The following is a 27,304-nucleotide window of genomic DNA, read 5'->3' as shown; positions in this document are numbered from 1 at the left end:
CACATGTGTTTGATTATCACTTGCTCAGCTCTTTAGACTTCTAAAACCACCTATATTTGTTCTCAGAAGAATAATTTTTTGTTACTCAAATAGAATTACATTTTGTAGTATCTGTATTCTTGAAAAGAGCATTCAAGACACGAATATTTTTCTTTTGTAAAACTAGAAGTCTAAACAGTATATCTGGAAATTCCAGTGGATGGTAAGTCTCTCTGAAATATCTAGTATTTGTATTGTCTTAAAATACTTCATACATTTTTCAGAGCCTGAAGGAGTCTGAATTGATGAATTTTAAGTAGTATTTTCTCATCAGTAATATTTTAATTTGTAATTGATGTCCAAGGAAAGAACAAACAAAAATTTCACCTTTAACTCCTAATCTCTCAGGCTGTTTGGTCAGATTATCCGTGTTTGCTTATTTTCTAGGATGCAGTTAAATCAAACCTCTGCTAGTACTGATAGAGTCAAAATTACTTCCTGTACTCTCATTTGACGGTTAATTTAATTCTGAGTATGTCTGCAGAAGTAAGCATTTAAAGTTCTTCATACTCTAACTACTTCTAATTTCACAGTAATTGTCTTTGGTAATATTTTGGGGCTTTTTTCCTCCTCTTTACATAGCAGGAATGTGCATTTTCAGTATTAGGTAGGAAAGCACTTGAGTATTAATTGTGAAAATATTTGCACAGATTTTTATTGATAGTAGCTTTTCAAAAAGTTCTGAAATGTGTTGTCGTTTCTTTTTTTAATAGTAAACTCCTTTTGTGGCTGAGTCAAGAAAGCAGTGAAGTGATGGGTTCATGAGAACTGTCCTGAATATTGGACCTAAATACGTGTTTAGGTGTTTCCTTAAATGAGAGTACCCCTAGGTAGAAAGAGTTTTTTTTTTTTTTTTCCCTCCATTTTTTTTTGCAACAAAGGTGTGATTCTTTAATAAGTTGAATAGTCTTCTGAAAATATATTTTTGCATTAGAACTAGGTGTATTCACTGCAACAGTAGACCCTAGCTCTGCATCCTAACTGCAAGGTTACTGTGGTGTCCTAGCTTGTTTTGAGGGGCAAAAGCTCTGGTTTTTTGCTCAGTGTTGGCAATAACACTTAGGTTTGTTTCCTGCACATGTGAAGGTATTGTAAAAACAAGTATTACATGGTTATCGCAGTTCTCTAGTATTCCTCGAAGTGCTGAATTTACTTTGTAAGCTGTTTGGGATAGAAATCCTTATTTTACTTTGTTTTTGTACAATAATCCTGATGGCAAATCTAGTGGGGGTTCCTATGTAAAATAATGATCTTACGGATAAGAGTTGAGTTGGAGAACCAACATGTATGTCTTTCCGTTGTCCATTTGTGTTAATTATATATGGTCTAAAAACAGCTCTGAAGCTGAGCATTCACAGTCCTGGAAAAATGTGGAATGTTTTGTTTTCTATGGTAAAACATAATACTTGTTTCACTCCTGAAGCATTTTGCAAGTAACACTAGGCATTGCGAAGTGCGTCAGTGCATTCTGAGGAAAATGAGAGCAGTTCCTTTGGTTTTGTGTCTGTCCTAGTATCATCCACAAGTGCAAATCTCCCCTAGAAGGATGTTGCTACTCCATCTCCTGCTGTGGGAGGGCTGAATACCATGTTCCTAAAGACCAGTGCCTTTATATACCAGAGAATTCCTTTGCTAGCTCTACTGAGGTAGTCTTGCTCTATGCCGGCACAATCAAGTTTAGCATGTCCAGATTCTCAAATACACTTGCATGCATCAGGACTTGGCAAGTGAGAACCTACCTCTATTGAAGAGGGCGAGTTAGATACAAGAGCTAGCATGGTTATTGAAGGTGAGGCAATACTGAAGCCAACTACTAGGTAAAATTAGTCTTCTCTGAAATTGCACTTGTCAGGGAATTGGACACCAGTTGCAGCTGTAATAATGGTATGTCTGCAAGACATGGATTGTAGCTTAAATTCCTTCCTCTGTTCTGCTGCCTGAGATCAGACTATCCATGCAGTCTGATTGGGTTTACTTTTTTCTTTGAAAATATAGCCAGAAGAGGCAATAGTTTTGGTGATAATTAGGTTTTGCAAGCTAACTTCATATTTAGGCTGCTTACCTAGAAAGTGAGACCATGTTGCACATCTTTCTTAGCTTGAGGAGGTTGGAACTGATCTTCCTATGTCTACGGAAGAAACCCTGACCTTCCTCTGAAGGTGCTGATCCACCACTTCACTTTTGAGTTGAAGGCACTGTGTAGGAAGAGAGTAAGCAAGAGGGATCATTATTCTTAGCTGTTGAGGACAAAATCCTAGGCTTTGACTTCGGCATTTGCATTTAGGACTTGGGAGAGGAATATATATCTATATGGATGGATGTATAGTAGTACTGTAGGCAAAGACTTGGAAACACACTGTGTATCCATCTTAGCTTTGTTCATCTTACATCAAATGCAAAATGAAGATGATCTTATTAGGAAATAGTAACAAGGTGAACAAAAGAATTTAGAAAAAAATGATGTAATTTCAAGCAAAGAAAAAGGAAGAATATTAAGGTTAAAAAAGGAAACGAAGAACCTGCCTTCTAGGTTTAAGGTTCAGTGTTCCAAGGAAAAAGGGTACCAAGTGGGGCAGGATGCTGAATGGGGGCAACAGTGTTGCAGGTCAGAAGCTCATGGGTCTGATTTCAGAGGTCTGCCTCTGTGTGCAGGATCCATTCTGATCTAGTTTGCACTCTATCCTCTTCYACTATTTTTTTTCCAAATATTGATAAGTGTATGGAATGTTACACAGATGGAGTTTTATATTCAGTTTCTTGTCCTCCAACATACGTACTCATGTCTTTCCACTATGCATGGTTCTAGAGTTCTGCACATCACCTATGAGATACTAAACCTGAGTTCAATTCAGCCAGACACCTACTTGAGGAAATGAATTTGCAAAGACCATGAGTTGCAATTGATTCAGATTCTTTTGACTTTTATGTTCTGATATGAATTGCCATGTTCAGTATGAATTATTCTTTCTTGATATCATCTAGTTCTTTGCTTAAAATCCTAGTTAAATAAATAATAAAGTAATCTTAGTTTTGTGGATGTTCTAGGAGAAAGGAATATACAATACACATCTAGTCCTGAAAATTTAGTTTGTCCTTCATTTATAACATAAAATACAACTATGTGGGCTTCCTGGGCTATTCTTAGCTTTAATGATTAACCTAAAATGAGTCATGCCTTCTGGAGTCATTTCATTGTCCTTGCATTCATTTTAGCACAAAAGATGTTACCACAACGGCTTTTCAGAGTTTGGAGTGGATTCTAAATCAGTGATGATTTAATTTTGATGCTGAGATTGCTGTATGTGCTTTAGCATATGTCTACCTGAATTAAATTACTATTCTGTTTTCCGGCCTTCATTGCATATCCCCATAGTATTAACTGCTGTGAAAAATAGCCGAACACCTTGCCGTTCTGGCCGTGGTAATGTGTTTGACTTTTCAGCCGCAGAGTCTTCTCAACTCCAGGGTTGTAGCAGGGCGGTCACAGAGCTGATTCCCACTGACCCCCACCCCCTCCCCCGGCCAAACTGGAAGCCGCAGCGCCCGGCGCCCCCGCCAGCCTCTTCCCCTTCCAGCCGAGGCTCCCGGCTGAGCGCGGCGACGTTTCGGAGAGCAAATCTGCTGCTCGGTGGCGCCTGCCTCCAGCTTCCTGCCGCCCTGCGGCAAATGCCTGGGCAGGCTCGGCTCGGCTCGGCTCGGCTCGGCTCCGAAAGCTGTGGTCGCCGGACCCGGCAGGACCGCGGTGGGAAAGCCCGAGGCGGTTTCGGCGCAGAGCCCGCTCCCGGGCGCCGCGCCGCTGTCCCGCCTCGTCCCGGCGGCCGCCCGCAGAGGCAGCCGTGCCGCGGAGGGAGCCGCCGGGGGCGAGGGACGAGCCTTCGCCGGCGGGAAGGGGCCGGCTGCCGGGAGGGGGCAGCGAGTGCGCGGGCAGCCGCGCTCCGCCCGGGGCAGAGCCGCCGCCGCCGATCGCCCTCCCCGTGCCTGCCGGGCAGGCCGCTTTGAAGTGCCGGGAGAGAGGGGAGGCCGCGGGGGCCGCCCCGGGGCTGGGAGGGTCGCTCCGGGCGGCGCCGGCCGGGGCAGGGCCGGCGCGGGAGCCGCGGGGGGAGGGCGGAGGCGTCGCCCGGGCCGGCCCGGAGCCGGGAGTCTCTGTTTTCCCCATAAATAAAGCGCGCGGCCGCGGCCGGCCGTATAAATGCTGCGGCGCGGCCGGCCTGCCCTGCCCGATGCGGGGGACGGCGAGCAGGTAGCGGCGGGCGGGCGGCGGCGGCTCCTCTCCGCTGTCCCCCCGCAGGCAGGGCCATGGCAGCGGGCGAGCGGGCGGCGGAGCCCCCGGCGGAGCTGAGCCACTACGTGGTGGCGCGGCCCATCTTCAGCGAGGCCGGCTTCCAGGAGCAGCACGAGCGGCGCCCGCCGCTGCCCCCCGCGCTCCGCCAGCGCGCGCAGGCGGCCTGCAGGTGCGGGGAGCGGGAGAGGCGGAGCGGGAGCTGCGGGAGCTGCGGGAGCGGGAGCTGCGGGAGCTGCGGGAGCGGGAGCTGCGGGAACGGCGGGAGCGGGAGCGGCGGGAGCTGCGGGAGCTGCGGGAGCAGGAGCTGCAGGAGCGGGAGCGGCGGGAGCAGCGGGAGCAGGAGCTGCAGGAGCAGGAGCTGCGGGAGCTGCGGGAGCAGGAGCTGCAGGAGCAGGAGCGGCGGGAGCGGGAGCTGCGGGAGCTGCGGGAGCTGCGGGAGCGCAGCCCAGCCGCCCCCCGCACCCCGAGCTCGCGGGGCAGCCGGGCGTTACGCAGAGCCGCGCGCGGCGCCGGGCGGCACTGCGCGTACCCCGCGTGCGTGCGTGCGCGTGTACACCCATACCTATAACAGGTGCATACGCASAGCCGCCTTCTAGCATTGAAGCGTGCGGGTGCCGTTACGCACAGGGGCAGCGCTTCCTTCAGGAGGCTTTTGATACCGACAGCTACCTCGTTCCCAGCTGGAAAAAACATAAGCGTCGGCCTCTGCCTCTTGTAACCCGCGKCTTGCTGCTGCCTCTCCGCTCAGAGTTTCAGGCGGTGCAGTAATAACTCGTTCTCCTGCAGCTGCTCGAGAAAAAAGGCCTTGCGGGTTGCCAAGTCCCTCCTGCCCATCCTGCAGTGGCTCCCGAACTACCGGCTGAAGGAATGGCTGGTCAGCGATGTCATCTCCGGGGTCAGCACGGGGCTCGTGGCCACTCTGCAAGGTAAATCCCAGCACGTCGCCGCTGGGAGTCCGGGGATGCTCCTGGACACAGCATCTGMCGCACACCGGGACGTAACGCAGGTGGAATTACAAATCCGAGGCTCGTTATTTAACACCAGATATTACGTATTATTTTGCAATGCATAATTGATRAATTTAATTTACTCTTTATCTGCTCTACTCAAAGACTTAAATTTCCTTTGATATGATATTCAGCCATGTTTAACACTTTCTCGAGCCTTTGGCTCAGAAACTYCTTTTAGCGTTTTAACTTTCATTTATATTAGGATGGATTGAGTAAGTCATGTGGTGTTATTTYTGTTTCCTGGCTGTCTGAGTCTATAGCTCTTCTGCAGCTGTATACAAAAATCTAGTTATTCCCCCAAAATGAATGCAACTTTGATATCTCCTTTCCTTTAAAATTTTGCCCATGAGGTCATTCAGGTATCTGCAGAACACAATGCTCAAGGAGCTGGTGGTGCAGTCATGTTTTAAAAATTGATAAAGTTGATGGATAGCTACAGTGCATGCCTTATATTATTCAGCTTTCCTTATTATTACATTTATTAGAAAAACATTCAGTAGATGAATAGACAGAAAAGTGGTAGAAATAAGCAGAAATTAGTGAAACTATCTTAGTTGAGAGAAGACAGGCTTAAAGGGGAGGGAGAACCATCCTTCCGCCCGAGGCAGCTGATATGGKCCATTCTCAAAGGCAAGACTAGCTGTAGCCCTGGTGGGAGGGTTCTTTGGTTTTCATTTCTTTGGTTTGAACTTGTGCTGTTTTCACATTTTTTCAGGACTGTGGGAGGTTAAGTTAGCTATCTCAGCTGCACATTTTCCCRTAAAGAAAATTAAGTATTTGCACACTTGCAAAGGGGGGGGGGGGCAAGGATTTAGCTGTAGGGACCCAACAAAGAAAGTAATTTGTCTCATTCCCGACCAGTTGTCTGTGGCAGGAGGGACAGCTTGTCGTCTGAAGGTATCTACCTTCCTCCATTGACTTTAAAGGAACCAGATGCCCAAGAGCTATAGGATTGTCTAGGAACCACAGTATTGCYTGTGCTTCATTTAAACCCTCCAGGCAAGATCCCATTTTAACAGTAATTATTTCTTAAATAGCCACAAATATTCCCTGCTGTCTATTCCATTGAAGTGCACTAGTGAGGCAAAGATAAGCAGAAAAGAAGTGTTACAAACTTCTGCCCCAGGCAGAGAGAGACCTGAAGAGTAAAGAGCCAAAGCGACTTGTCCACAGTCGTGCAGGAAGCAGATGTCAGAGCTGGAAGATCTCTGCAGAAGGCAGTGCCTCAGTCACAGGGTTACCTTTCCTTTCTAAAACTAACTGGGCTAGGTGCCTTTGATCTGACCTAGAACAGCTATTATGCTCTTACTATGACTTCCTCGTTTATATTTTTACAGGAGAAGCCTGATTTTCTCGCAATAAGATTCCACTTGTAAAATGCATTTCTGAAGTGCACCGTCTGGTCTCACACCTCCCTTTATATTCAAAAATACACAAAAATCCTAATTAATGCAAATCTCCTCTGTGTCCAATATGCGTTTGCTGTAAGTAAAAAGACAGTTCTGGAATTCCAAGTCATATGAAAAACTGGCCCAAATGATTGCTGTAAAAGATGTTTCTGGGATCTTGAAGTGTCCCTAACTACCACTAACTGTGTGTGTTGCTCTCAGTCCTYGCACGAGTTACAGTAGTGTGGCCAGGACCTAGGTTGTTTTGAGCTCTGGTAGCATTTGGTTTCTTTGGAGGAGAATACTAGACTCTGCAGTGGGAGCTAACTGGAATATTGGAATATGATACTGAAACTAACTCTTTTCTCTCTCTCTCTCTCTCTTTTTTTTTTTTTTTTCCTTCTTCATTTTTTGCTGGAGCTGACAGCTTGCTTGGTTATACAAGGGGTAAAGATGATAAGGGTCAAAACTTTTCCATCTGGGTGCTTTACTTCTGACATTTGCATTTATAAACTGATACCTGAAAAGGTGGCCTGATTTGCCAAAGGGTTGAACAGAGTGAAGTATATYCATAATGCAATAATTCAGCACCCTTGTTAGAAAATTCTGCCTATAACTAGGACAATTAACATATTCCCCCCCACCACTTTTTTTTTTCCTTGAAGGACAAACCATTCATTTTGGCAACAACTTTCCTCTGCCTGAACTTCACACTAGTGCCTGTTCCGTGTTACTTACACAAATGTAGGAATATCTTTCCATACTTACACATCCAACTACCAGTGTGAGAGAGACAATTATTTACAGACACCGGTAGTCCCATATACTGAATTACAGATGCAAAATGCATTCTAAATTGTATCTAGATAAAGGCATAAATCTATCCAAAAGTCTAACCCTATTTTAGACAAGATACTAATCTGCTGAGAGATTTTAAATGGGAAATTGTGATCTATCATTTCAGGTTTGGCATACGCTCTGCTGGTTGCWGTTCCTGTTGGATATGGTCTCTATTCTGCCTTTTTTCCTATCCTGACATACTTTTTCCTGGGAACATCAAGGCACATCTCAGTTGGTAACTGCATGTGTTCAAGTTACAGTAAATTATCTCTTATAAAGTGCTAATCCTTACTGTGCACATTCATATTTCATACAAGATAGGTACTTTCTGAACCATATGGGTTATACTGACTATTGGTGGGTTTGAGGGACTTAAGACTTTTCTGTATGAGTTCATCATAGCTATCTTCACATGCCCTTTGCTTGTRTTTATGCTGAAGTTTAGATTTTGTCTTTGGCTATGCTCTATGCAAGAAATTACAAGATCAAGGCCAGTATGAGCCTAGGCAGTATGAGCAGACGTTTTGTCTACCAGCTAAAGCTCAAGATGGCTAAAACAGAGCTCTTGGTCTTCTCTGCAAGCCTTCYTTGCTACGTCCTCTTTTGATTGCTGTGGACAGTGTCATCTCCTTGCCTGTCGCGGAGCCCCAGAACCTGTGTATCTGCTCCAGCCTCGCTCTAGGCCCTCACATCACGCCTGTGGGTAAACCTGGTTGATTCTTTCTGAATGCTTTCTCTAAAATAGTTTTGTTTCCCTTGTCAGTTCTCACAGTTAAATTCATGTTTAAGCTTTCATCACCTACGACTTGGTCACTGAAATTTCTTTTTCTCCACTTAAACAAAATGCAGGCTTGCTACCCAGGTATGAGCTCCCACCTCTTCCTATGTTGACATCCSTACTTTATATATTTTCAAACATTCTTTTTTATACTTTCTCCAATGCTCTTTTTCATACTCATGAAGTGTTCTGTAAAATATCTGTAAAATTTAACTTATCCTTCTTTAAAACATTTAATCACATTTTCCTTTTCTGCTTAATTATAGTCATAACCACAATAAATGCAACTGTTTAGGTTGTGCATTGCTGACATAATGATCATTTACTCCCTGTCTATCTGTATCTTGACCGACTATGGTTTCAGTCATCTTCAGCCCACGTAATACCATATTACTGCTGAAAGGGGCAGTCCTCCCCCTCGCTGGGTGCTCCTGCCACCACCGCTGCGCTGGGATTCCTGGCCATGCAGCCGGGTGGTGATCCGGCTCAGCTCGCTCATTCAGCTGAAAACTAACCCTGAAAACAAAAAGGAGAAAAAAAAAACACCCATTACTTTCAACCGGATCAGCCACCTGCTTTGTCTYGTGAGCCACTGAACTGCTGGTGCAAACACCAGGGAGATGGTGGGAACCCGCTGCCCCTTTTGGGGTTGGTACAGCCTTAGACTGACTTAAGCAAAGCATGGARCTGCACCCGTATGTATACTGTAAGCTATTTAAGGAAGGAATTGTATCATTTGTGTCTCTGGGTTGTGTTTGCAGTGCCTGTGGCTCSTAGCCCCCTAGTACTACAAATAATAAATCATGTGCCCTAGCTGAAATATTTTGTAATTTAGATTTTGCTTGTCTACTCCGATAAATGCTTCTTTCTGATGTATATTAAACTTGGCTATGTTCTGTTTATCATTACAGGTCCATTTCCTGTAGTCAGTTTGATGGTGGGATCTGTCGTACTGAGCATGGCCCCTGATGATAATTTTCTCATAGATGGCAGTAATGCTACGGGGGCTAACAGTACTGGGCCACTGATAGACACTGAATCCAGAGATGCTCACAGAGTGCTGATAGCCAGTACCCTCACGTTCCTGGTTGGAATTTTACAGGTAAAATAGTTGACTTGAAGACATAGGCTGATATTGCTTTAATGTTAATGGGTAAAAATACAGCATGGAAATACCTACTAGGGCATAGTAAAACASAAAAATGAAGAAAAGTTATCTCAAACACCRAAGAGCTTGCAGGGGACAATTCTTCATATCCTGGGCATAGTTTGTGCAGCATGGYTTGGGGGCRCAGTCAATAGAAAAATAACCCTGTSACCTACACAAAACTAAGTGCTAACAGTACATATCCTGGAGCATCCTTTYGCACAGTTCTTCAGGTCTCCTTTATTTCCCTGGATGACATGATATTAAGCTACACTAGGCTGCTGTGGAGGAAGATGTCCTAAGACTCTATGTCTACAGAGCGAAAAGAACAAGGCATAAGAAATCATCAGGTAAAAGTAGGTGTGAATTTGTACTATGGAAGGCAAAGATGGGCATTGGTGCACAGAAAACAAGTTCTAATGAATGACACACAGCTGTCATCTGGAGTGAGGTCAGTGGCTTCTAAAATTTGCCCTTTGCCCACTTCTCTGTGAAAAGTTAGGTCTAGATCCCCCGCTCTGCTGTGCATGCTGCTTSCCTTGAAACTGATTGGTCTCGTGCAACGAGTCCATCTTTGGTTGAACGAAATGAGTTTCATGCTTTCAGATTCACTCCAGGCCAGCTTGTCACAGCCTTGCTCATGCCCATGAGCTTATTCCGTGGATAACTGACTTGGCCAAAGTCTGGGTCAATGTGGGTACAGGTGCCGTGATCAGGCCTGAGCAGTTTTCATGCTTTCCAGAGGCATGTTCGTGGGAGCGAATGTRAACATTTTGCAGTTTCTTTGCTATATCATTTTATTGTTCAGCAAGCTGTTATTCTTCATGGCTTTTYCAGGTAGTATTTGGAGTCCTTCAGATTGGTTTCATTGTGCGGTACCTTGCAGATCCACTAGTTGGGGGATTCACAACTGCAGCTGCTTTTCAAGTGTTTGTGTCACAACTGAAAATAGTCCTAAATGTTTCAACTAAAAACTATAACGGTGTCCTTTCCATAATATATGTAAGTACGGCCTTCCAATTTCCTTTTATTTTATGCCAGATTTTTTTTCATAATTGTTTATTATTTTTCATCTTCTATTTCCATTTCATGCAGGAATGATTCATATATATTTTGGTAAGTATAGGATATTCATTTAGGTCTTAGTCTCACTCTCATCAAGATCTGCAGGTTGTCAGTTATAACCGTGGGCTCTAAGCAGCTGCTTTCTTGGTTCCCCAGACCATGACTGCTAATTGCAATGGTTAAGTCTTTTCTAGGCACAGCTGKATTCCACATAAAGTTTAAACATAATATCCAGCAGAATAGTTTTTCCTCTCCAGGTTTTCACTTGCGGAGACTATTTCCCTCCCACCCCCTTGCTGCTTGGCTTGTCAAGAAGGATATTTCACCATTTCTTAACATTGTCAGATCATCTCCAGCGCTGACTGGTCCCAAGCCTCCTCACCCTTAAACCAGCAGGGCATTCGGGTGAGGGGCAGCTTTATTCCTTCCACACTGTAGCCACGCTGGGGAATTTTGCAGGAAGGATGTGAATTCCCATCCTGGGGCCAGGTACCTACTGGCTAGCTCAGGAGAGGCTAATATTGCTGTCACAAGCCCCTCTGTTGATTTTTAGAGAAAATGATCAAATGAAGAACTGTCCTGGACAGATTACAGAAATAGAATTCCTAGAGAGTCTCGTGTTATAGAACAGTCTCCTTTCCCAGGGAAATTATTGAGTTTTGTCACTGACTTCAGCATGAATCTGTTTAGATTCATAGTATTTCAGATCTTCCATCACACTTCACATTAGGGTGATAGATTTCTTCAGGAGGCTGTTCCAGGCAAAGATGTGCCTCCAGAACAGGCCAGTTCAGGCAACCGACATACGAAGAAGAATACATTAGACATGTAGATCAGCCAAAATAGAATGAACTTAACTACAAATAACAGGGTGAAATTCTGAAAAAATGTCTGGTGGAATATCTGAAAAAAGTATTATGTCATGTGCCTTTTTGACATTAATGAAAATGCTTTCCCTTAGGGCAAGGAAAATTAGAAAAGACAAAGTACTATCTAATGAACCTCAGGGAGCAGACCTGGCAGGGTGGTGGGCCAATTGATCCAGTAGGGTTTTCTATCTCTGTTTTTCCTGTTTATTGAAAGGTGATACAGSTAGTAGAAAGTATTTTTGAGAAGAAATTGTATGGTCCTGCCAGCTCTGGCAAGGCTAAGTTCGGCGTACTGACTTTTAGGTTGAAGCTCAGAGCGTGTGCGCTCTGACGGGTGAGCCAGGCAAAGGTGCCCGCAGAAGAGCGTGGAGCAAAGAGGTTGTGATTTCTGGCTCGCTCAACCAGTGATTCGCTGTGGCTGCTCCAGCGGATCTTGGACACGCTTCAGGAGTGGTGGTTAGCAAGGTGCATCCAACATCAGGAGAACTCCCACCCCCCCGGCTGGGAACCTGCCGTTCCCCAGCACGGGGAGGGGGGGCGCTGGGACGGGTGATAACTGGATACTACAAGCAGTACAGGGGGTGGGAAATGGCTTCAGGCTACCCACGAAGAAGCCTCTCACYTCATGTTTCAGGAAGGTTTCTCTCTTTAGGTTAGAAAAAGCAGCAGGTGAAGCACTTAGGTACTTTATTTCAAAACCAGGGGGAGCGGGTCTTTTCGGGATGGTGGTAGYGGTGCTGCTGCTGCACCCTCCCCTTGCTTTTCAACTAAGAGCCCAGTATTTGGGGAGCTAACCAGGATACCAGAAGTCCGTTTCCAACCACTTTTGCATCAACTTATTCTGCCAAAGCTGCTTCACTTGGCACAGAATAATTAAATATTCATGGGAACAAAGGGCAAGGGAGAATTAYGCTGAGAGCCAGGAGAGGGACGGGAAAGTAGCTGCAGCTTTTCTTTGATCAGCCCTTCCTGTTTCCTCTGCACGCTTAGAGGTGGTACTTTTGTCACATTTGTATAAACATTACACAAACATTTATGTCTGTTGCATGCCTGCAGTTTGCAATAAACAGCAGGAGCAAGCAAGGGCATAGCAAGGGTAGCGAAGGGAGCTGCCAGCTGTAGCCCAGCTGTGGGAGTCCTCCAGCCTGTGATCAGACTGGTGGGAGAGTTAACGTACCTGACGGTGAGGTTGAGCGACCACTTTTCTCAAGTGCAGAGGTCTCCACAGCCCGAGGGCTGGCGTGCTCRTGCTCTGGACGGGAGCAGAATTAGGGAGGACAAAGTGCCCAGACTGGAYGTGCTGGGTGTACGGCGAGCCAGGAGTCTGCTAGCTGGCTCGTGGATCAGAAAATGAGCATCTCTGCTGCTATCCACACAAAGCCAAGGGGGTTAGAGGTGTCTCCTTCCTTGTTCTAGTAACAGGCAGAGGTGAAGCACGGGTAGGGGRTAAGCCCTTGTTCCTCACTACTAGTTTCCCAGAAATTGGGAAGTGGAAGCAATCTGTGCAGGCAATTCTCACAGCTGTGCCTTTTAAATTAARTTCACCATGAAAGCCCTTCTCTGGTTCTGTAGCAGCTTGGGAGGACATCAGACAGGCTTAGGCTCCTCTGGACCTGAGCAGAGAGGTGAGGAACTGCTGGGCTCCTCCGTGCATCTGTTTCTTCTTGAGAGCGTATTCGCAGCCTTTAGGAGGACAAGGGTGTGTTTTAAATAGTCATTTTTATTTTTCAGACTCTTGTTGAAATATTCGAAAGAATTGGTACCACCAACCTTGCAGATCTTATTGCTGGACTCCTCACCATCTTTGTCTGCATGGCAGTTAAAGAGATAAATGATCGGTTCAAACACAAGATCCCTGTACCTATACCAATAGAAGTTATTGTGGTAAGATGAGAGCCGTAACAGAAGCTGGTAACAGCTACAGTAGACGGGGCTGGCTGCGGGAAGACAGGAACATTTTTTCAGTTTTAAAACTGTTGTTTTATTTGATTACAGACAATAGTGGCCACTGGCATTTCGTACGCTGCCGACTTGGAAAAAAAATACAACGCCGGCATTGTTAAGAGCATTCCTCGAGGGTGAGTGCCTCTGGGTTCAGGGACTCGAGCTTCTAATCGGCTAAAACTGACAGTGGTAAGATAAAAGACGTAAAAGAGATATTGAGAGCTATAATCGGAGTTTAGGGCTCAGAGCTGGAGTCTTCCAGAGTTTTACTCGTGGTTCAGTCACTGATGCCGTCCGATCGTGTTGCCCAGCTTTCCATTATCTGTAAAATGGGGTTAGGAGTATTTACATCATTCATGAAGTTCATTTGAGATTTAGTTGTTTCATGCTCACCAGGTAAATGCATGACGTGAAGACATAAAAACATAAAAAAAAAGGGCTTTTAACAAAGAAAGTCTACTTCTGCATAGATCTCATTTCTACAAGCAGGGGTTGTCCCACCATGGTCCATATTCATGCTGTTATGCTAATCGATATTGTCACTCACATTCACAGGCGTGAGGATGTTGAGGATTACACTGGCCGAGACTTTCACTTGAAAGATTCGGAGCACTTCACAGTAGTAACCTTCACATTCCATTTGCTATTCAAGCCCTGATTAATTAAAATTTGTGGAAAACGCAGTAGGGGATAAAAATGTTTTTGAGATCGTCCGATGAAGTATGTTAACAATAGTGTGAAGCGTCGTTAATGTATCTATGTAATTCGTCGTACTATTGAATATATCCTCTAGTCAATGCTTCAGAAAACATACTTCTTCGCTTTGCTATCACAAGGCCAAATCTCAGTCACGCTGAGAACAACGGGATCTTTGTTGCTGACTAATAGCATCAGGATTTGGGCTACGGTGAGCTAGATAAGCGTGTTCTGTATGTCAATGGGCTGTTTCCACCTTGTTATTAACTTGAAATATTATGCTTGAAATTATAAGCAACCTGTATGCCTCTGCCTCAAGCTCCTTGACAACTCTAGGAAGAAAAGAATTTGTTCGAAGTTGATAATATTAATGTTTTCTAAATGCTAGATTTTTGCCTCCCGAACCTCCAGCTGTTGGCATGTTTTCCCAGATGATAGCAGCCTCATTTTCCATAGCTATCGTTGCTTACGCTATTGCAGTCTCTGTGGGGAAAGTATACGCAACCAAATATGACTATGCTATTGATGGAAACCAGGTATGTAAAACTGAAATAGTCTGTGAACATAGAGAACATAAGTTCTGTTTGATGCTGACTGATGTAGCCAGATGAAACATCTGTACAGATTTTTAAGATGAAATGTAAGATCTGACAGGAGAAATTCATTTTACTACTGAAAAAAGATAGATGAAATGGCCATGTATTATCTGGCAGATCTACCACACAGAGATGGGCCAGGTGTGCTCTCCCCTCACTATGGGCCTTTCGTCCCGATTAATTTTTTCATCCTAATTAATTTCTTCTGAACTGCTTTCATGACTGAGGTTGCTCTGAAGGGGTCGTTAGAGGAATTTTCGGGTGACGTGGAGTTGACCTGGGACGCTTTAGCAGCTTCTGTCCGTAAGGCATCTTCTGAGGTCACATTTGCTGGAGCAGGGGAGAAGGCAATGCCAAGCTCCAAAGCTGCTCCAGGCAGCGTTATTTAGCCTTAGTCTACATGTGGCCTTTGTACSCACTCCACTTTCTTATTTAGGGTGGGATTTTACTCCAATAGCATTAAATTGTGCTTCTCAGTGTGACACCAGTTGTATCAATGTGAACACGCTTGTAACTAAGCTAAGTCCTGTAGCTTCGCAAAAAATAAATGYCTACCGGTATGCAAACATACCTGAATAACTGTCTGCATCAGGCAGTGGTATCGGCACAAACATCATTTTCTAAAGCCCGTAGCCAGAACGTTGTGCAAGCGACGCACTGAAAAGCACTTGGAGGATCCCCGCAGGTTTTTGGTGCCTGCTTGGCCGCTTCTGCGGCTCACCCGAGGCCATGGGGGAAGCACATCGAGCAGCCTCCTTGCCCCGCACCTACCCTGGTGTTGAACAGCAGCCTTTGAACGTTTAGGAAAATGCATTCGCTACAGTACACAAGGCGAGCAGCTTGTTTAATGGCGCCTTCTGTGTTTTAGTGCTTGTGAATTGTGCCCAGGTTGTAAAGCTGGATTTTGGAAATACTGTTATGCAGTGTGTAACAGAATTGTATTTCTGAACATGCTGGTCACTTCGTAATACACAAAGTTCATATCTGGTAACACTCTGATTTAAAGCTGCCTAAAATGCATTGACTTTCAGTTTAATAAATCTGCATGAATAATGCATACTCCTGAAAGTGCTATTTATGCCGTTCTTTGCTGAATATGCTGTACTGCCAGCACTGATATGCTTCAAAGAAACTAATAAAATATTATAGTAGTCAAATTACTGTCTGCAAGAAGCAAAGTGCCTTCCTTCCAATACTAATGCTATGAATTTTACACATACTGAATGTTAAATACAACCATGAATGATGGGCAAATAGTTTGCTTAAAGTAAACGGGGGAGGTTAAAATAAGATCATAAACGCAGGCAGTAAAATCACTTTGAAGGAGAGTCATATCCCACTATCTGCCAGTGTTTATAACGTCTTCACAGATGCACAGCCTGTGAAGGCCCRGGCACACCAGGAGCTGTATTTTGGGCATTTTCTCCCAGAAAACAGCTGTTATTCAGGAATAGGCAGGAATCATCTAGGTCTGTTCTGTTAAAGAGCATGACTTCCAAATCTCGTAATTAGAGCGAAATGAAAAGCAGAGTTTTTTGGCTCACAGTTTTGGCTCAGAGTTTTTGGTCCTTTTGGGGGAAGGGGAGTGAGAGTCAAAATCAAATGTTCAATTATATTTTTTAAAAATTCGCAGTGGTTGGAAAGCTCCTGCGACTGTGTATCAGCTCGGTGAAAGCAACGTTTTCATCAATTATGTGGGACTGCAGGCAGCTCCCAAAGGCCTCATTTCCCAGACATACTCCGGAGGAATGTCCCAGATCCCTGGGAACCCRCCTCCCGGGGTACTTGCCGCTTGAGCAGAAAAACCAGCCTCCGTAGGTGCCAGCAGCTGTGACCCTGGGGCAAATCTGTGGGAATGCTGCCGGGGACTCGGCAGGAGTTCATGGGGATGTTCAGGCTGAAATACCTTTGGCTCAACAAGCTAGAAGTTCAGAGCGAAACTGCATTTCTTTGGAAAGCTCCTGCTAAGTTCGACTAATAATAGAGTGCCTTGCGCTAACGAAAGGCTCCTCTAAACTCAGGCTGTTGTACTGATTTAATAGTATTTGTTTAGCTGATGGTATTTGGGAGTTAAAATTATACCAGTCTCATGTGTTCGTGCAATTATACCAGTGTAATTGGTAGAAAAGTTATTTCTGATAACAGTGATGGAAATAAGCTGTAAAAACCTGTATGCTAATGTGGATATGTCCACCTGGCCAAGAGAATGCCAACTTAGTGATAACGGCTTCTGAACAGACGTAGCTACGTTGGCACAAGAGGAACGCATGTAAACATTAACCCTTATTACACATCTAGGCTCTTCTCAACAGTACAGTGCTACCTACTTTATAAACTACTGTAGACAAATATTGCCATTCTGCATTTCAAAATTGTCTTAAAGAATCTTTATTTACAGTATCATCCAATTATCTTTCAGGAGTTTATTGCCTTTGGGATCAGCAACATTTTTTCAGGAGCCTTCTCTTGTTTTGTTGCAACTACTGCTCTTTCACGGACTGCAGTCCAAGAAAGTACTGGTGGAAAGACTCAGGTAATGACCTCTTCTAGCTATTTCTGTGCACAGCTAAGGTTAATATTGCAGAGGGCACAACGGGCACATTTCACAAAAGGATGAAAATTTTGTTGCTAGAACATGAAAATCCACAGGAAACTCAGGGAGCTGCTTGTGCTCYTTCGTGTAGCTCTGCCAGAAGAGGGCAATAAAGTTTTACCTAGCTTGAGTTACGTTAGAGGTCAGCAATCTTTCAGGTCTAATGCTCCAGAGTTTCGTTCCCACTACGGGACTGTGTCTGTCACAGTAGGAAGTCAGTAGGAGTGAGGAGACCCTCTCCCAGAAACCCAGGAGTCGTTAAGCTCCCGCGGGCTGGCTGGAGCGGCCCTGACCTGTGCCTTTCGTTACCTGCCCRCCTGCCATCTTTCTCGTACGCTGCGTGTTACTCCTCTGCGTTTCACAGTAGCACAGCTTCACCCCTAACAGTGGAGATGTAGAGGACGCCCAGCAGCCCCACTTCTGGCTGACACACGGACCCTGCTCCTCTCGCCTCTCCATGCAACTCTACCTGCTGAGAGATGCTACCCTGCGTGCGGTTGTCCACACTGCCTGCTTAACCAAATTCGCTCTGTGGAGCCGGAGCATTTAATGATCCACGTGTGCCTAATGCAGGTCTCCTTGTTCCTGAAGTGTAATGTGCAACTATCTGGATATTTTTCTTCGCAAGCCTGGAAATGTAAGCTAGAGTCTTCCTATGCTCAGCTCCTCTAAACACTGTGTCCTTTGCAGGTGGCTGGTATCATCTCGGCTGGGATTGTTCTGATTGCCATTGTAGCCCTGGGGAAACTGCTAGAGCCCTTGCAAAAGGTACCGTGCCCCTGCTTTGCAGCACTGTCACCAGCACCRGTCATGTCCAGGTGCTCAGCTTCTATGGACTGGATTAATAGCCCTGTTTGAACTACGGTGAATGAAACCAGATTAGGCTCTGATTTACCATGTACAATATTGTACACTTTGCAAACAGAAAACTGACAGAAGATTAAAACAGATTTAAAAAAAAATGCATTTCTTTTTTTTGTTCTGAGTAACTTTTTTTTTTTAACCATTTCTGTTCACAGTCTGTGTTAGCAGCTGTAGTTATAGCCAACTTGAAAGGGATGTTCATGCAAGTGCTTGATGTTCCTCGTCTATGGAGACAGAATAAAGTGGATGCTGTAAGTCATCTTTTTTCTTTTCTCCCTTAATGTCTTTGTGCTTTTATTTTTGCCTTTTAATGCCATCCAGATTTCTGTTAACTATCACATAAACAGAGTTTTGTAGACCTGAGTTCAGATTTGCTGATGCAGATCAGTTTTATGTGCATCTTCAAAACCGAAGTGCCATGAACCAGTTGAAATTCCTCAGAGTTTTACATAGTATTCTCCTTATCTTTATTCCCTATATCCTTGCATAAGGACACTAATGAAGGTGTTATCCCTGTGCAGTGTTCTTCATAGCAARTAGTAGAGTTTACAGAAATCTTGCATTGAGATGCCTTGAAAATCAGAATAAAGACAGCCTCTGGTCATCTTCAGCATTCTGCTCTGATCTTTGGCAGTTTAAAGTGGCCAGAGAAGCTGACCTTTTCTTAATTCATACATTTATATTTGTATCATTATCACACAACCATTCCATTTGTCAGGTAGCCCTCACAAAATCCATTTTCCTGCTGTAGCAAGACTAATCCATGCTAGAACGTGTGCTTAAGAGCACTTGACACGTGAAGGGATGTATGAACAGGCTGTTCTTAACAACCACTATCACCTTATCTCAGGTAACTTGCTCACATCTCCCACCAGGACTTCTGAGCAACAGCCCCTCAGCCTGGCTCTTTGGCAGGAAGAGAACGCATCGGAAGTATTTTCACCAGGCAATCCTTACCGTGCTCAGATTTTGMAGTGTGTGTCTTTGGGCAGTACCTGTTTTAAGTAAATACGATTTTTTTTTTTTCAGTTAATCCTTCAGTAGTCCGGTCCATAGGTAAAAGATCCCACTGACCTCAGCCATTTGAATGACTGGGTCCGCTGAGTACCCGGCCTGAGCAGTGACGTAATGAGGAACCAAGGAGCCCACTTCAACCGTTCTGCCTGAACATTCAGGCTTTAGAAAAAGCTATCAACCTGTTCATCTAAAATACTTCTCTTTGGTACAGTTGTGATCTCTTGGGCGTCACTGAGTAGYCCCCTTCCCTCCGTATGTGTCCTGTAGGAAGGCCCTCCTAGGTTATGTTACATCTCAGGGAGAATACATTGCTTCTGATTTCTAAAGATTAACAAAACCCACTACCATCAGGAAAAAAAAAAAGGAAGAAAAAGAAAATGCAATGGTTAAGATTTTTTTCCTAAAAGTCAAATATGTTTAGTAAGCTCACACTGGACAGAAGTAGCTTGGAGGAGGAAGACGACTTTCATATGGAAACCAGTTAACTGCCAGCATGCTGTGGGCATCTTCAAAGTTAAATTCTTATGCTATTACTCTCTGGTCTAGTGATTCTTTACAGTGACCATGGTTGCATTTTATAGTTAAAAGACTTTACATTTGTTATTTCCTCTCCAGATGATCTGGGTTTTTACATGTGTAGCATCCATCATTTTGGGACTTGATTTGGGGTTACTTGCTGGCCTTTTGTTTGGATTGCTGACAGTCGTGCTCAGAGTTCAGTTGTAAGTAACACAGCATCAGAAATGTTTGTCAATGTTATACTATGAAAAAGTAAGACAATACACTGAAAAGCAAGATAATTTGTGGCAGAAAATCTGGTTGGATTGTCAAGGGTTTTTGAAGTGGGAAAAAAATCTGTTCTTTATAACAAAACATTGTTTCTGTGCTATCATTTAATTACACTGACATCAGAGAGGCTGCGTTATTTTGCCAGTATCTATTTTTTTTCCTATTGGGGATTTTTGTTAGTACTTGGCCATACATTAGTTAGATGCTCATGTAGCCGCTCAGTTCTGAAAAGGGATAAAACATTTCAGATCAAATATAAAAAGGTATATGAATTCTGTAGTGAATTGATCTCTATAGTAACTCTTAGCATGTTGTTACAATATGGTATGTATGCACACGCCAATAACCTCCTCACTCACTGCTTGTATCAGACTGAGTGTATGTCTGTGGAAGAAAAGGAAGAGAAAGCATGAGAACAAGACAAAATTTTGTATTTGTGGCCTATTTCTTGCTGTTATAATAATGCGTGAACATTGAGGAAAGGTGGCTTTGCAGAATCTTATTTGACTGTCTTGTACCATTTTGTTGGCCTTTTCTCTGAAAATACAGCATAACACCTTTCCTTCAGCCCGAAGTCAAGAAAGTACAGCTGCGATTAATACCAAAGCAKAGTTGCACTGTCAGCAAATGTGTAAAAATAGAGCCTTCCAAAACATGTTACATAAGAGTAGATTATAAAAAATGGAATTTTAACAGTCTCAAAAACCATTCACAAATTCAACTTGGATTTGTGAAATCAAGCTTAAAAAAGGGGAGGTAAGGTTTTACAAACTTCAGAACAATTTGCTTCAGCTGATGAAAGTATATTTGGAGACCAACAATATTTTGGTTTCTGACCCAAATCCAAAGAAAAGGGGTTGAACAAAAAGTTTTAAGTAAYATGACAACAATGTAAATGGTTTGTTTCAGTTGATGTAAAATGAAAAAATGATCAACTTCCTTCCGAGTCAAACCCTGTTTTTTCATTTGATCCAAAATAAGGTTCTTTTAACATATTTTTCTGGTTTGGAAAACAAATAGAACAAGTCATCCATCTAGCTCTACTCAGAAATGATGAGGTCAGTAGGCTGAGACCAAATTACCTTGTCTTTAACAAGGACCTTCCACTATAGATCAGAAAAAGACTTTTGCATAGTGACACATAACAAAGATATAGCCCTTTCCTGGTGGCACAGCAGGTTTGGTAGAAGAGAACAGACTCTAAGAGTATGTGATAGTTCGTATGCGACAATTCTCCCATTCTGCAAATGCTTAAGTATGACGTTCTCCTTCACTGTCCTTTCTTTCTGTTTCCGTTAGTCCCTCATGGGGTGGCTTTGGGAACATTCCTGGCACAGATATCTACAAGAAGGTCAAGGAATACAAAAATGTAAGTCATTGCTGAGCTGTTTCCCCTCAGCCGACAAGCCACTGTAAAAGAAAGTTGTGCTTTGMCGATTGGGGACAACTTGAATTTTGAAGTGGAGTGCGTGAAGATGACAGGTTTCAGCATTAAATGCTTCATCACGATCCAGATGGGTGGTCATATTGCATGCTGTGGTAGTAAGCTTCTGAAAACTGCATCAGCTGAACTATCAGCAAGGCTAGTCTACARTCCATCCTATTCCTGTGAATTAGATACCTACCTTGATTCTTCTCAATGACTGAACTGTTTATTATCCAAAATATGGGTGCTACTCTTTGACCTTATATGCTTTGACAACAGGTTATAGAACCAGAAGGAGTGAAAATTCTCAGATTTTCAAGTCCAATTTTTTATGCTAACATTGACGGACTGAAAAGCAGCCTCAAGTCCACAGTAAGTGATAGGTGATGGTTTTGGATGCTATTTAACTGGCTTTGGGATTTCCTTGGAATTTTATCTAGGTAAAACTAAATCATGTTGATGTCTTGATCTTTTTTTYTGTAGGTGGGATTTGATGCAGTTAAGGTTTATAATAAGAGACTTAAAGCACTGAGAAAGATACAAAAGCTAATTAAGAAGGGGAAATTAAAAGCTACTAAGGTAAAATTCTTTCTTTCTCAAAGAATTACTATTAGAGCTTATTATTTTAGTCTTAATTATGAACTCCTCTGTGCTGATCTTTAAAACAGAGATGAAAGGTGTGACTGATTACTGTTGTCAGAAGTATGGGACCTGCAGGAGACTTGGCAGAACAGTACACCTGTTGCCAGAGACCCCACAAGCAGCTGTGACAGCTGTACTGCTAACTGCAGTTGAAACAGCATGGTCCCTGATCTTACTTCTAACCCTTACCACTGCAGCCTGCCTCTGTGCAGTGAAGGTGCTGGCTCTTCCATATGTCCGTGCTCCTCTTACTCAGCTTCCTGTGCACAGCTGGGCTGTCCCTGTTGGTTGGCAGACGTAGCCTTCCACATCCTCTTTACAAGAAGCAACATATATTTCTCTTGGTATGGAATGTACATTTCTATAGTTAAAATGTTTATGGAGTGGCCAGGGACAGGTGAACTATTAAATCTCCAGAGCTGGAAGCACGGAATGGGTGTAATGTTGTTAGGGCTGTCAGTGCAGGATGCAACATTTTTGTCTACATTTCACCTTACGATGGAGTTAAAGGCTTAGTTATGTGACAATCCAACTTCTAACCTAGTAATTCTGCTGCATTATCATGTATAGTACATCTAATTCAAGGGTGAAAATATCAGACTTAAACACCTCCTAGAAACAAAACTTTTGAGGGAGGGAGTAGCTCCAAGATATTTGCTTTTCTGTGGCCTTTTTGTAGGAAGATGTTCTTTTATTAAAAAATAGGAAGAAACAAAATGTGTGGCATAAAGGAGAAGGAACTAGTTATTTGCTCTGTCTTGTTTTTCTTTAAATTCACGGATGTGGTATCAGTCTCATTCACTCCTAAAACAGAAGTCATCATGGTAAAGTATCGCCTGTAATTCCCAAATTTTCTCCACAATTGAATGATATATTCCATATATTATCTGCTCTATTAGAATGGCATCATCAGTGAGCCTGGTATTAATAATGAAGCTTTTGAGCCTGATGACGAACCTGAAGACAATGAAGATCTTCAAGTTCCCACCAAAGAAGTAGAGATCCAGGTGGACTGGAATTCAGAACTCCCAGTCAAAGTGAATGTCCCCAAGGTGCCCATCCACAGTCTCATTTTTGATTTTGGAGCGGTGTCCTTCTTGGATATTGTAGCTGTGAGATCAATAAGAATGGTAAGGACCTTTTTCTGGTATTCTGTAAAAATTAATCTAGCCAATGGTTTGTAAATCAAGAGCTGTAGGCTGAAGATAATTTTTGAGTTTATTAAAGTTGGTTGTTGAAAACTACCTTTAAAACTCATAGCATGAGGTAGGATATTGGTCTGTGCATATTTTAGGGGAACAGAACAAAGCCATGTTAAAAGAACATTGGTAAGGTTGCACAGTGAAGTATGCTAGAATCAGAACAGCAGAATGTGGTCCGCTTGTATGCATGCATCGTGAAAGATTTTAGTTAGGTATTTTCTTTCAACGTGCCTCCTGCTCTTAATCTGGGCATCAGGTGGTGCTTACTCAACAAAGAAGTATTCAGTATTTTGTCTTACCTTCATTTTTCAGTCTTTAGCTCTAAGATTTATTTATTCCATATTATTTAAATTATGATGTGAAGGAAGAATGATTCATTTCTTTAACGGATTTTCTACAGCTAGTATCTGAGTCCTTCATCAACATTACTTAATTCATCTTCAAACATCACTCTGAGGTAATGAAGTGATAGTATTCCCAGTTTAGGGAGAGGGAAATGAGGTGAATAGATTAAGGCCTAGATAAGGCCACACTGCCTTTGGTGCCCAATTACACGCATGTAGGACSTGACTGTTCAGTTTTTAACCTTTTGTGTTACTTTATACGTTCAGATTACGGCTTTCACTGACTTCAAGCTGCAGTTGGGGTTGCCTGCCCTATCTATGAACCAGATCATAGATTATCAAGACCCTAGATATTAAGAAACAGAAGAGGATGCAATTAGCAACCATTTCTGAAAATGTTGTTTTATGAGACTTGCCTGCCATCAGGGAGCCAGGGGCAGAATCCAGTTTCCCAGGACAGCTTTTAACTAGCTGAAATACAAGAATGCTGTCTGACTTGCTTCAGCCCTCTGCCTCATTTCAATCCAGTTTTGTCTTCTGAGATGCCTGAGACAAGGGATGCACACACATGATTCTTTTCACTTCTCCATCCAGGAACAGGTCCATCTGGTGCACTGCAGGAGGGAAAGTCTGTGTTTAAAAAATAAAAATAAATAAAAAAATTAAAAAAACTGCATGTGCCAATTAAAGAAAGATTGYCACAAGCCACACATGTGGAGGAAGATTAAGATTGCTCAGGCTCCCATAGCTCTCACTTGAAGAGAATGAGAACCTTAATAGACAGCAATGTGTGTACRTGTAAAATATATCGTTCCACTTACACTGGCCACTTCAGAGACTGAGTACTTAACCAATGGATATTTACGTATAGCAAGGTACAGCAGTTCCTTTTTTGCTATGAATAATCAAAACATACAATTTGGAATGAGAACAATCAGAAACAAGATAAGTGTGTGTGGTGTATACACATACAAAGAGATACTATATGTCTGTCGATGACATACATATATATATATCTATATATCTATAGGCCTTACAAAYATTATTTATGTCCTTGTTGTAAACTTTTTTCTTTTTTTAGATAATTAGAGAGTTTGAGAGAATTGATGTAAGAGTATACTTTGCTTCATATCAAGGTAAATATCCAGACATTTCTATTATGATTCACGTAAAGGATAAAATGAGGATGAGAACGATCTCTAGATGTGTTTGCTAAGGCATTTGTTTCAATAAAAATGTGAATAACCACACTGGTAAACATGGTGGGCTGTGGTGGGATACAGAGACTGGTGGGGGTTGAAGAAAGATGAAAGTAAAGGTCAAGACAAAGCTATGACTGATTGATTGATTTGACTGTACTGCTGATTTCTGGTAGCTGCAACCATCTATTTTGAGATTTGAATCAATTTAAAGTAATTTAGGAAATAATCTGACTTTTTTATTCAGATAACCTTATTTCACAACTGGAACAGAATGCCTTCTTTGATGATATTGTCAGAAAAGACATGTTCTTCTTGACTGTCCATGATGCTGTGCTCTACATAAGGAATCAAATGACATACAGTGTCAATCAGGATCCTATATTTGAGAAGGTGAGGATATCCAGCAATGTGTGTTTCCCTACCTTCTATCATCTAGAAGTAATTCTTGCAATCTCTGTTACACCTTTGAAAACTAAGTCTAGAGTCGTAGTACAAAAATACATGAGAGTCTTACAAATCGGACAGCTTCTGCAGTACAGCAATACTGCACTATTTCACAGAAAGGGTCTGCCTGCCCCAGGATCTTGTTAATGGAAAGAACACAAGCAACAGGCCGTATGGAGAACACTTCATCTCAAAACACATTTTCTAGTTTCTGATAGCTGGCAACTTCCTCAGCTGGAGGTTGCATTTGGACCATTATATTTAACAGTCGCAGATGGAGTTCTCTTCAGTGTGTCTGTCATATTCCTTTTGGAACCCATTTGCACGTTTTTGCTTGACACTGCTCTGTGGAGATGATTTCTGTAATTCTGTAAGTGCTATATGAGAAATATTTCCTTCTGCTTAAACCTGTTGCCTGATAAATGCATTGGATTTCTGTATTAGCTATACTTACTATTAATTCCTGTTCCCCTTTTCCAAACTATTAATGATTTTATATCTCTGATTTGCACCTCTGTTACTTGTTTTGAGAGCTGAAGAGTCCCATTCTACTTGCTGTGATTGTGCATTGCAGCTGTTCCACACTAGTGCTCATTCCTGCTGGCCTCCTCAGTGTATTTTTAGTCCCATTCTGTATTTTCTGRGATGACCAGAACATTCTGCAGTGCTAAAGATGGGAGTTATATTAAGGTGTCTCAAAGCAATATGTGAACTTCAGCAATACTGACAGTGTGTTTTTTAATTTCTGTCAAGATTTCACTCATGCAGGAGTCTAAAGAACCAATAGAATTCACAGAAACAAGCCGGCCTGATGATGAACTTGATGTTCAGGAAGAGGTATGCACTTTCAAACTGAATTTGTCTGTTATTTAAAGAATGCTGTTGTTTTTGTCCTTTGCCCATAGTACTGAGCCCTCCTGTTACAGTATGTTGGATGAATTGAGCCCTCTGCAGTTTCCTTCTCCATACATGAATACTCTTCCTGGGCACCTGGATGTCAGTGCTTAGTGGAAGAATTTTTTTTATTATTATTTTTATGTAATTTATTTATTTATTAAGATGTAGCAGGTTGCAAGTGCACAAGCATCTCCTGACCTGTGTCTCTCTAGCTCTGTTTCTGCTTATGCAGGCTTACAAATAGGTCCAAGAAAGACCTAGGTACCTAAAAGGCAACTTTTAGGCTTCAGACATCTGAGTCCAAACTTGCAGTCAACCTCCCACTTCCTTGCTTCTTGACACAGTGGGCACCTTCTTGCATGCTTTGAACGTTTTTATTCTGCAGTTGCATGGGACTGCCCCAACCTAAACAGCGAAGCACCTCTCCTACACCTCCAACTTGCTGGGATCCAGAAACTAAGCAGCGCACAAAGCAAAACTAACRTGCAACACCTCAAAAGTCCCGTAAAGCAATGCCATGGTATCCTGCATTTACAGAATACTGCCAGGAGAGAAAACAGCACTTGCTGCTTAGGTAGCAGTGCAGCAGACGGCATTTATCCGTGAAATAGGAGACTKGGCTAATAGGAGCCTGTGAGGGGTTAAACTAGTGATGTGTCAATACCTTGGAAGAATTGCAACAAGCCATGTAGGTAAAGCCCCAAGTATCAGGTCTCCCTCCTATCGTGCTATGAGCGTTCTGGTCCCTGCACCTGCTGTCTCTGCTGCATTTTTATGTCTTTGTCTAAAATGGGTAGTGCTCTGCGCTGGGCCTCCCTGCAGCAGCAGTGGGAACGGAAAGGGGCTAAAAGTCTGCTGCGACCCTTCTGCCTGACATGCTCTGGCAAATGCTGCAGTAAGGCTGCTGTGCAGCCTGGAAGGAAGCAGGTAAGAGGGAGTTGTGAGCGGGTAGAAGTTCTCACGTCACCTGTGTTCACTGCATGACGTCTCCTAGGGAAACCTGACCAGGAAGGTCAGATTGGCCTGGGAGTCACGAGTGGTGAGAAGAAAAACTACAACCAAGCCAGAAGCCTCTTAAACTTCATCAGGGCTTGTTCAATAGATTGTGATTCAACCTCTCCTTTTTTTTTTTTTTTTTTTTTGGTAAAAAGACTGCAACAGATCCAAGTATTATTTCCTACCACACAATACTACCACACTCCTTCCACTACTCTGAGTACTCTAATTATC

General features: G+C 43.1%; 1 protein-coding gene and 1 long non-coding RNA gene across 5 annotated transcripts in view; one reads left to right on the top strand and one right to left on the bottom strand.

The window, feature by feature from the left end:
* The first annotated feature begins 4,335 nt into the window (after window positions 1-4,335).
* SLC26A4 (solute carrier family 26 member 4) overlaps window positions 4,336-27,304 on the top strand; it is a 24,749-nt gene continuing 1,780 nt past the window's right edge. The window contains exons 1-19 of the mRNA XM_085297938.1: window positions 4,336-4,490; window positions 5,108-5,247; window positions 7,684-7,794; window positions 9,249-9,439; window positions 10,322-10,486; window positions 13,150-13,302; window positions 13,414-13,496; window positions 14,447-14,594; window positions 17,074-17,187; window positions 17,938-18,015; window positions 18,267-18,362; window positions 19,744-19,850; window positions 21,217-21,286; window positions 21,623-21,715; window positions 21,827-21,922; window positions 22,885-23,115; window positions 24,613-24,667; window positions 24,978-25,123; window positions 25,931-26,014. Of these exons, the coding sequence (XP_085154064.1) occupies window positions 4,336-4,490; window positions 5,108-5,247; window positions 7,684-7,794; window positions 9,249-9,439; window positions 10,322-10,486; window positions 13,150-13,302; window positions 13,414-13,496; window positions 14,447-14,594; window positions 17,074-17,187; window positions 17,938-18,015; window positions 18,267-18,362; window positions 19,744-19,850; window positions 21,217-21,286; window positions 21,623-21,715; window positions 21,827-21,922; window positions 22,885-23,115; window positions 24,613-24,667; window positions 24,978-25,123; window positions 25,931-26,014 (2,316 nt within the window). The remainder of the gene's footprint in view (window positions 4,491-5,107; window positions 5,248-7,683; window positions 7,795-9,248; window positions 9,440-10,321; window positions 10,487-13,149; window positions 13,303-13,413; window positions 13,497-14,446; window positions 14,595-17,073; window positions 17,188-17,937; window positions 18,016-18,266; window positions 18,363-19,743; window positions 19,851-21,216; window positions 21,287-21,622; window positions 21,716-21,826; window positions 21,923-22,884; window positions 23,116-24,612; window positions 24,668-24,977; window positions 25,124-25,930; window positions 26,015-27,304) is intronic.
* The window catches only part of LOC146601777 (uncharacterized), an 11,303-nt gene continuing 4,698 nt past the window's right edge, over window positions 20,700-27,304 (bottom strand). For 2 of the 4 annotated variants that reach the window (XR_014894928.1, XR_014894927.1), the window contains 2 exons: window positions 23,948-24,161; window positions 20,700-23,095 (listed from right to left, as the gene is read on the bottom strand). This is a non-coding gene — a long non-coding RNA (uncharacterized LOC146601777). The remainder of the gene's footprint in view (window positions 23,096-23,947; window positions 24,162-27,304) is intronic. The other 2 variants (XR_014894929.1, XR_014894932.1) reach the window with 1 other exon arrangement.

This window comes from Rhea americana, unplaced genomic scaffold (assembly GCF_003343005.1).
Source record: "Rhea americana isolate MKP2758 unplaced genomic scaffold, rheAme1 scaffold_1, whole genome shotgun sequence".
In the NCBI taxonomy this organism is placed as follows: domain Eukaryota; kingdom Metazoa; phylum Chordata; class Aves; order Rheiformes; family Rheidae; genus Rhea; species Rhea americana.
The sequence above is the reverse complement of the archived record's forward strand: the minus strand, read 5'-3'. Positions and strand labels throughout refer to the sequence as shown.